General features: G+C 39.1%; 2 protein-coding genes across 3 annotated transcripts; both read right to left on the bottom strand.

The window, feature by feature from the left end:
* Positions 1-2,875, bottom strand: LOC110855314 (protein P80). 2 transcript variants are annotated; one of them, XM_022103743.2, is made up of 4 exons: positions 2,734-2,875; positions 1,286-1,828; positions 812-981; positions 1-304 (listed from the first exon to the last, which is right to left on the bottom strand). In XM_022103743.2, the coding sequence occupies exons 2-4, from the start codon at positions 1,820-1,822 to the stop codon at positions 103-105; spliced, it is 909 nt and encodes a 302-aa protein (XP_021959435.1). In that variant the 5' UTR covers positions 1,823-1,828; positions 2,734-2,875; the 3' UTR covers positions 1-102. The 2 variants fall into 2 exon arrangements, with proteins under 2 accessions (XP_021959435.1, XP_035711998.1); XM_035856105.1 differs by having other exon boundaries at positions 2,695-2,855.
* A 1,004-nt stretch (positions 2,876-3,879) lies between these two features.
* Positions 3,880-8,583, bottom strand: LOC118437115 (polyketide synthase HetM-like). The gene is made up of 7 exons (XM_035855911.1): positions 8,341-8,583; positions 7,195-8,256; positions 6,772-7,112; positions 6,500-6,695; positions 5,659-6,420; positions 4,220-5,582; positions 3,880-4,138 (listed from the first exon to the last, which is right to left on the bottom strand). Exons 2-6 carry the CDS (start codon positions 7,406-7,408, stop codon positions 5,044-5,046), a joined length of 2,052 nt encoding a protein of 683 aa, XP_035711804.1. The 5' UTR covers positions 7,409-8,256; positions 8,341-8,583; the 3' UTR covers positions 3,880-4,138; positions 4,220-5,043.
* Between the last annotated feature and the right edge of the window lie 1,826 nt (positions 8,584-10,409).

The raw sequence follows: 10,409 nt of genomic DNA, 5'->3' as shown, positions 1-10,409 counted from the left end.
TTTAAATTCCGAAAATGGGTAATTTTATTGTCACGAATTTGACTAAATATCTACATACATAGTTATCATATTAGCTTTTAAACTTTTTAAAAATACTTTAATTTAAGAACAGTGGTCGCTCCTATCGGCCGACATGGAGTTCCACCCGAAGCAAAAATATCCCGCGCCGGCCCCCAACGTGACGGCCATGGCGAGCCAGACATTGTACGTCATGAAAATCAACATGAGGAAGTAGGACAGCACGAACTGTGCGATGTGTAGACAGGTCTGTGCAATGTGGAATCCCGTCAAAATACTGGCCGATCTGGGAGTAAGGAAGTGTGCACTCAAAACAAAAAATTGTCAAATCAACACCGCCGGTGTCAATATATTACTTGGTTACAATTGTGATTCCGGGTTACGATGATTTTTATGCCGGTAGTTAAAATTTTATGACCGGACGGACAAATTTCATTTCCACTTGGAATTCCAATTGTAACCAAGGCGGTTAAGTTATATATTGACACAGGCGGTGTTGATTTGACAAATTTTTGTTTTGAGTGTGAAGTTAGAAAATTAGGTCTAAATTTCATGAAAAACTTGGTCGGATTAGCTATTTCAGAAGGCCGAACCAATCCGATTACTGGATTTTTCAAAAACATATCAAATCCGAGCAATAAACTTAACACCGATTCGGATGAATTAGATTGGGGACGAAAACAGATATCCAACTTATCAAAAAACAGATATCCGACTTAACTCTGAAAGTTTTCGTGTATTGTTAAAAATCTAGCCATATATTAGGTGGGCAGTATTTAGTTCCTCATCTTACTTTGAGGAATGCGCATGTTTTCTGAAGAGAACGTCCCTCCAGTGTTTGAGCCCCTCGTACGAGAACGCCATTGCGAAAATTATCACGAGAGAGAGCACGAACCAGCCGGTCTTTTCAGTCTTCCAAAATTTAAAGAGAACCGTTTCATCCGTCCCGGTATGAAACCACATCTGTTTATTTGCATGAAAAAGTCAGTTAGCTTTTACTCAAAATTTAAAACAAATCTTGCGGTGCTGCAAGTTTTATATATTTCCATATGTATAAAAGGCTACATAAATATTTATAACCCCGCTAAGTGCAAATTAAAAGAAGTAAAAATCCCTATAAAGTTACTAATTCCCTCGTAGCTTAGTGGTCAGAGCACTTAACATAAATTCTATTGAGCCTTGGTTCGATTCCCGGCTGGGTAACAATTTTTGGCATTATTTGGGATTTTCGAATTTGTATATTAATAAACAAAAGTTTCAAACTTACCGCCATGCCGTGCTCCATCTCACTCGGAACGTCTAAACAAGTATACGTTTCGCTATCAAAGTTGACACATTCGATGCATCGATGAACCATGGTCGACCCGTCCATGATCATCTCGCAAAAGGCGTCGTGCACGCAATTCAGCGAAAACTCGGTCGGGTTCATGGCGCACCCTTCTTGTCCAACGGTCAAACTGCAGGCATTTCGGATGACGTCGAACACTTGGGTCGACGGATTTCGACAGGCGCAACGGTCCCCGGTGCAGCCCAAGTATCTGTCCCTGTTGCAGTACTGGGTCGAATTTATTCCCGCGTCGGACGCACAGGGCGCGCCATAGGTCGCGGTGCAGACTCCGTTCCGATCCACGGCGAGAGTGTCGCTCGCGCACGTGCATTTCAACGTGGTCGCGTTGCAGGCCAGATGTCGCTCCGTGTAGCAGGCGTCGTTCAACGGGGTACATGTAGCTCCGTAGTCGAGCCCTTGCACCGAGATGGCGACGAGGAGAGGGATGAGGAAAATTGTACAGGTGATGTAGTTCATTTCGGACTGGAAATTCGATTAGATTATGTAGTTAAGAATTATGCAAATTATATTAAACCAGCAAGCTCTTAAAAATAATATTGTTGCCTTTTTAAGAAGTAAACACAATGTAATTTATAAAATTAACTAAACTATAGTAAATTCCGACTAAACATTATTTTTTTAAATAAACTAATACACTCTTGAAAATAAAGTTACCCATTTGAAAAGTAAGATCACGATACATAAATCTGATATTAAGTAAACTATACTAAATCCAGAATAAATTTTACTCTTTATCGAGCCAACCCTTTTAACGAGTATGATTAGCTTCAATAAAATTTATTAATTCGAGGACGTTAGAAGTACTTTGTGGTGCGATAGGAGGAATTCAATGGTTGTAATAAAACTTGGAAAAATTAGAAAAATCCAAAATTTAACATGGCATTAGATTGATAAATATCTAAATTTTGGGCATGAAAAAGTTGAAATTTAGGTTTGGTTGTCGTAGTAAAATATCCCACAAAATAAAAACGGATTTTACGCCGAGAATAGAAAATTACGAAAATCATTGACCTTCTATAAACGAAAATTGTCCTCCTCTCGAACCATGCCTATAATTTTTGACGACGACTTTGCTCTTCCTCCCGACTCAAGCCATTTTTTAAAACGACAATTGTCTTTTATGTACGAATCAAAGACACCTACACCTTCCTCTTGATTTTGTGTAGTTTGCTTAATTTCAAATTCAAACTGCACTTACTTTCCAAAGAGGTGACAATATTTTTTAGAGTGTAGCTCTATAAAGTTTTATCAGTTTCCAAAAGTTGTTCACTAATTTTAATGACAAAATATTCTTTCTATAAAGCAATAATGTTTGTTAATATACATACATAAATAAGTAAATTAAGCTTAACCAAAGCTTCCCTTACAGTGTTTACAGCTATTTGGACTCGGTGACGTGGAAATAGTTTGAGAATATTGAAAATCCTTTTTGATATCACAGACCGCAGGGTTTTGACTCACGGTCCGTCAACGAGGAGAAAATGGGACGTAATGCAGACGTGACTATTTGATGTGCCTTCACTCGAATGACGCTTATCTAATCTCGCATGCAAATTGAGGTGATCCTATTGTGTTGAAAAATGTAGTGTACGTGTGTACAAACACTCTTAAAAATTCGACAATAATGTGAGAATTTTGTTTCACTCTACGAAAAGGCACTTTTTCAAAAATTGAGTACCTTGTTGACACTCCTTAAGTCTACATAGATTAAATTTAAAAAAAAAAAAACTATACTAAATCCAAGATAAACTTTACTCGTTATCAAGTTAGCGAAGAAACTATGGATTTAATATATTTTAGTTATCATCTAATTCTGAGTACATTTACGTTTGAACCGGACAACACTATTTTTAGGAGTGTACTCTTTTGTAACATTATAACTTATCGGTGTAACATTACTTTCAAGATTGTAACATGATGAGTAATCACACCTGGTGATGTTTCGATAACAAAAAGTTACCATGTCGGCAACACATGTTTAAAATTGTGAAATGTTGATGTTAAATTTTAAACTGAAATGATTGTACTTTTCGAGACTTTGGCATATTTCTAAGAGTGTTATGGTCGAATGGGGTACCGGGCAGAAAGACGTGATCGGTTTGGTGGGGATTAAGATATTTAATAGTTCCATGATTTATTGAATTTAATTATATCTGAATATAATAGATTTACAATAAAAGGACTAATTTTTGATGAGCAACATGATGGGCAAATTTTTGATGAGCTAATTATTTGTAAATTTGATCTCCGCTGGATTCACAATTGTAACTGATTCTTAGGGACAGTGGGGTAATCTTCGTGATCGTCACGGTCATCTTCTGCTAATGTTAAGTATATAAACCCCTCCTTTCCGGATCCCACATACAGTATTAATGTCCTCCATTATCCCCGTGGGTTCTGTGGCTAGTGTTTGGAGCAAATTGTAATGAGTATGTATGTACGTGCATGCATGCATACATACTTATCCGTCCATCCACCCATTACACATATGGACATAAAGAACGATTAAAAGGTTCATTGGACATAACTTTATTCGATTGACGTGCATAAAGTGATAAAATATATTTGCATAAACGTGACGCCACACGCAAAGTATGGCGAAATGAACGTACATACAGAGGTTATATATATTTTTTTATATTTTGTACATTTATGACATATGCATAGATCTCTAGTGGTAGAGCTAAGTTGTCATAAAAAGGGGAAGTCGACCCGTGTTAGATGTCAAAAGGTGCGGAGGTCAAGGGTCACCTAATCAATTAAATGTGATACCTTTGAAAAAGAGAGAATTAAATTTAAAATACAAACTTTTCCAAAACAGGAAGTTGTTTTTGTTGGTGTTGATCGACTTACGATTTAAACCGGGAACGTCCATATATTACGTCATCATAAATGTGGGAGAGTGGATTTAGGGTCGCCTATCCTTCTCGTATTGAGCTTAAAATGAGGAAGCTTGGGACGGAGTGGGTGGTCGAAAAATCTCGTTTTTTATAACGTAATATGTGGACGTGCTCATCGAGATAAGGACCAAACTTCTCGTGACTTTTGCATATTTCTAAGAGTACTCTTATCGATTGGGGTACCTGGCAGAAAGCTGTGATTAGTTTCAGAGGGATTTTAGTGAATATTTTATTTAAATACAGATTTTTTATAGATGATCTCCACTTGCTTGAGGAAAGTCTAAAGATTATTTAGCTGTATAACTACATACATATTTTACGAGTTTATTCGACCATCCAACCATTACTCACACAGGGGAAAAGGGGTCAAAATTCTCCGAAAATCGATCACACACTTTTTGTACGACCCTTTTGTGATTAATTTGAAGGGATTCCGTCTTCAGATGTAAAATGAAACTTGTGGACCAAACAGTGCCAAATTAGACAATATAACAAATACATTTTCCATTCCCGTTTTCTATTAAAATATTCTACACTCTAATTACAAGCGACAAAATATTCGGTGTTTTTTTTATTAACATATTATGTAAATATGTAAAATAAGGCAAAATTTCGAAACTAATCCTTAGTCTTATATTCACAAATCCATCCTATCTAGTCAAACAAAGTATGTAGTATGAACTTATAAAGTTCTTGCACAATGATATCTAATAACATTTATCATTACTAGTTAAATTCTGAAATCCTACATATGTATAAATATATGTATACAATGATTTACTTGTTTGCACGAAATAAATTCCCCAAGCTTGAATCAATATTATCGATAGCATACTGCAAATCAGTCCTTATCGTTTCTAACGGGTCAGGAATTAACTCTTCCACATTTGGGATATACTGTCGCATTTTGGCGCAAGTTGCCAACTGAAAGCTCTCCATATTCTCGACCCATTTTGAATACAAAGGTAAAGTTCCATTTGCCATATGTCTTGTTGGGGCGTCATCGCGAGAGTAATAATCTAACCATTTATATAATACCGATCCATTACCTTCGCGTTGCATTTGTGCGACGAAATCATCATGGGGAACTTTGCTGAATGGGGTGTCCAATCCTTTCCGTAGTAAGGTTCGGATGTTGGGTTCATTTAATATTTCCTGGCATGTGATCTCGCCATTGAAGTCCCCATGTTGCAGAATATATAGAATTTCCTCTTGGTCTACGCCTTCGTTCCTGGCAAAATTCGACATAATCCTAAAAACATCGTGCCTTCCCAAGGAATTTCCCACGTTGTCCAGGTTCTTATAAAATATCTCAGCTGTAAAGTAAATACAAATAATTAAATGTGACTCCTGTGTATGCATGTATCCGTTATGCTCGATTTAGGTAAATACCTAGTCTCAATATTCGTCCAAATTCTTCTGAAAGCATCCCAACATCTGTGAAATTTCTGGCATGGGGATTTGTAATATTGAACATTCCACTGGGAACATTTTCGTCGAAAAATAACTTGAGCGTAACACGAACGGCTACATCAACTGGTAGGAGATGGAGTGGAAGGATTATATCTGGTATGGTGCATTTCATTACAAAGTAGATAAATTCCAGAAAAAAGTGATCAACCCCCAAGTTTGTTTTCCTTCCCGTCATGCTATCCCCACAAATCAATGGAAATCGGAACGATTTTACAGGCAACCCTCTTTCAACGGCTTGACAGACGAGCCGGTCAACGATAAATTTCGTGATTCCATACCCATGAGATGGGGCTTCATCAAAGTCACCATCTTTGGGAAAGGTTTCAGGATACCCTAAATAATTATCTTGACGATTTGCGGGTAGCCATGTTGCGAGTAAAGATGACGCATTGTAAAGGTGTTTCCTTCTTGTACTGCATGCAAATTGCAAAATGTTTTGGGTTCCCGTAACATTTGTTGCTCTCAACCCGATATTTGAAGACGAGGATCGACCGTACATTTCCATATGGGACGTTTGAGCAGCACAATGGAATACAGCTTCAACACCGGAGGCTAATTGATGATAGAGTAAGAGTTTTAATGATAAATGCTCTGACACAACATCGCCATCAATTGTGATGATCTTTTCGATTTTACAAGTTGATAAGAGGTTCAGTTCCTTTAGGCGGCAGAGTACTCGATCTAAGAAACATATCCATTACTGCATTACTGTTGCAATAAATATAAGTAAAAGAAATAAGCTGTATTCGTATTTTCTCACCTCTCCCCGATGAAACTTGGTGCGAACGAACTAGGCAGTAGATCGATTGAATTTGGGGTAACCGACTCAGCTGATGCAAGACGTATGGCCCAACAGTACCAGTGCATCCAGTAAGTAGGACGATTTTGACAGACGATATTGGGACTTCTTGTAATAAGTTGGCTGCATTTGTAGTTTCCCAAAGCATTGAATCATCCTGTAAATTGGGATATACATTGCATGATGGTCTTGTAAAAACTATTCATACTTTTTTTATTATATGAACGCCCCACCTTAATCAATTTGTTACGCTCAACCAATTTGGCATATTCGCGCCCTGATGTTTTGGGGAACATTATGTTCACTATCGCAACCGTAGTTAAATGTAGGGTTTGCCATTCCGCAAGGTCTGCTACCCGAATTATACCTGCACTACCAATTAAGCCTTGCAAACTGCTCTTCATCTCAATCATCATTAGTGAGTCCAAGCCCAGATCTTGCAGCGATTCATTAGGAAGAAGTTCGTCGTCCAACTTGAGCAATCTTTCAATGATTTGAGCAACAAAAGGCTTCGTTACTGCATAACGAGCCTCATACGAGTCGTCAGAAATTCTAAGCTCACGCCATAAGGAATCTACGTAAGAATTATTTTCTTGTCAAAATTAAGAAGCAGCCTTTTACAGTTAAACTTGGTAGAACCAAGTGAGTTTCCGCACCTGAGTCTGATTCCCATTTGGCTACATTTGAATACCGTCGGGTATTCCTACTTGATTTCATAATGTCCCCGAGATACGTCGTCAACCAGGGAGCAAGCATATTATTTCCCAGTGCATCTATATCTACATCCACAGGAGAGATTTGACTAACGCCTGCCTTTAGGCTGTACTCCAGAGCCGCAAGGCCAGCCTTTGTGGTAAATGGCTTCACCATATTCACCACCTTTCCTGCCGCTACTCCAGTCTCACCCCACTGGCCCCAATTTATTGTTGTAGCTGGTAGTCCAAGAGATTGTCTATAGTTAACTAAGCCATCTAGGAAGGCGTTTGCTAACGCATGGTTACTTTGCCCTGACGAGCCTATTTAAATTATGAACTTGAATTGGTATTGAAAATTTACGTGTCATAATAATATATTGGTAGTGGACCTAATAATGCAACTACTGAAGAGAAGACTACAAAATGATCCAGGTTCTTATCTTTGGTTAGCTGGTGTAGGTTCCATCCACCTCTAACCTTAGGATGCTGTGTTGCCAAAAAACTTTCCGTTGTTTGATTAGGAATAACCCCATCAGCTAGAACCCCTGCAGCATGAATAACTCCTCTCAAGGGCATTGTGGGCCATTTTCTTTCCATCCATCCGAAAAGCTTCTCACAGTAGGGCATGAAGCCAATATCGCCTAGTGAAATTGATAGTACCTCTTCGTTCTCCATAGAAGCACGAAGGAATTCAATTTCCCGCATTATTGTGGCCTCAGGGCTTCTTCTTCCAACCAGCACAACAAGTCTTGCTCCATTCTGAATCATCCACTTACCAACTTCAAACCCAATTCCACCACATCCACCAGTGATGACGTAGGTTGCGTTGGCACTGAGAAGTTTAAAGGTGGGGGAAATGTTTAGGCTGAAATCTTGTTTGACTGGTTGAGGATATTTAAGAACAATTTTGCCGATATGTTTTGCTTCCTGCAGGCACTGTAATGCCGAACGGACGTCGACCAAATCAAATATTCTCTGAGGCGGCGGGGTGAACGTTTTATCTCGAAGTTTTAAATCTAGCTCCTACATAATTGATATACAATGTATGTTTGCTTACAGAATACATGCGTCATGCATACAGGATTCGCTAGCTTCTTGCTCACTTACCTGGAGCAATTCGTTCGTATAGTCATCTGGATGGCTGCTCAAATCTTCAACGAAATAAGCTACATCTGGCCTTAGCCGATTGACTTCCTGCTTTTCCAAAATATTAAACTTGCTCATTTCAATGAATCTGCCTCCCATTGCTGTACATGATAGGCTCGTTTCAATGAATCCAGGTCCGGTAAGTGAATTTAAAACGAGGTCGACCCCATGGCCATTGGTGGCGTCTAGAACCCCCTTTACAAACATTAGGTCTCTGTTGACAGATATATTTATCAAGGTGATCCATCTATTGGCTGACGTACATATGTTGTCAAATATTCACTTGCCTGGAGTTGAACACATGTTCGATTCCAATGTGTTTTAGGTATCTGCGTTTTTTTGCAGTTCCAGCAGTACAATATATGGTTGCGCCAATTCGCCGAGCCACCTGAATTGCACTTAAACCAACACCACCTGATGCTGTATGGATTAGGATACTTTGCCCCGACTGCAATTTCCCTACCACAGCTAGACAATGTTGCGCCGTAACCCATATGACTGGTAATGATGCGCCATCTTCAAATCTGTAACATGCTTGCTGTAAATGACTGATTAACATTTGTCCATCTTCCATGTCGCACTACTTACGTCATAGCATTTGGAAGTAGCGTAGTGCAGGATTCATGTAAAATTTCATGCGAGGAAAGAGGTTGTTGTCCTTTGAATTTATATCCAAAAACCGCATCCCCTGTCTTTCTGCTTGTTACGTGGCTGCCTATCCGTACAACAACTCCAGAGAAGTCAATCCCGATGGAGTTAACCTTATCAAATTCCGGAGTAGGTTTTAAAACAGCAAATACATCCCTAAAATTTAGACTTCTAGCACGAATCTCAATCTCAATTTCATTTGGTGCCAACTTGCTATTTGTTGTAACAAGGTCGCTTTGAAACATTAGATCTGTCACAGACTTTGATTTCGGGATCACGACATGATACCTGGAAGTGGAGAACTACATTTATTTCATATCCATATTTAGCTTCCAATAGAGCAAGTATTTCACCTTGATCCGGTCAGTTGAAGTGGTGGATGACTCAACGTCGACTTATATGGGCGAAACCTTGCCTTGTACTTGATATTGTTTCGGTATGCCACAAGAAATTCATCATTCTGCGCATCCAGAAGTGCCTCCGTAATTATGTGTACCGTATTTTGTAAATCACCCTCCTCTGGATCCAGGTCTACTACGCTACCAATGGCCGAAGGGTTCTCAGAGAGGAATGACCGAAATAGGCCGTGGAGTGGTGAACCAAATGGTAAATTATTACTGCCATTTCCAGCCGATGACTATTAATAAAATGAACACAGGCAGATCTACTTTAGGAATTTGTATACCTGGCCAATTGTTACCACCACAATTCGTGATGCCGACGTGCCTTGATTCATTAGAGCTTGAAGAAGCTTCAAGCATTCATCAGCAACAAAAATGGACTCTTCTGCAACTTCATTTGCATTTATGGGTCTTGCAGCCTGAAGAAAGATAACCCCTTCCAGATTTTTGTTGTCCAGGGCTTCGGAGAGGACTCTTGAACTTGTCCCCTAATGGTATTTTTCATAAATTATTGAAAATTACTTCCTAGGGAACCGTAAATCATACTGTTTGTTACCCTTGATAGTTCCATAACCTCCCTGTCGTACTTATTTACTAAATAGTCAGCTACGACGGCAGTAAGGTTATTTTGGTTTCCGTGAAGAATCCACAAATTTCTATCCGACTTGGATGTGATGTTGATATCACCGCTATCAATTACTGGAAGCCATGCTTGCTCGTATAGTGCAGGCATCTTAATCTCTTCCTCCCCACGTTTTAGTCCCATCCTCAGCCGATCTCTGCTTGTCGGCATGACCTCAATACCCTCCAGAATGAGCAATGGCGATCCATTATCCCCCGAATACATGGTTATCCTTTTTTTGTTGCAATGAATATATACCGATTCGAATTTTAGATTAGCTGTTTCCACAACATCCAGCAAGACAATTCTTTTTACACCAATAGGAACATGGAGTTGAGACATAGAGTTCCTTTCAGTCA

This window comes from Folsomia candida, unplaced genomic scaffold (assembly GCF_002217175.1).
Source record: "Folsomia candida strain VU population unplaced genomic scaffold, ASM221717v1 Fcan01_Sc012, whole genome shotgun sequence".
Classification (NCBI taxonomy): domain Eukaryota; kingdom Metazoa; phylum Arthropoda; class Collembola; order Entomobryomorpha; family Isotomidae; genus Folsomia; species Folsomia candida.
Note: the sequence above shows the minus strand (reverse complement) of the source record. Positions and strands in the feature narration are given on the sequence as shown.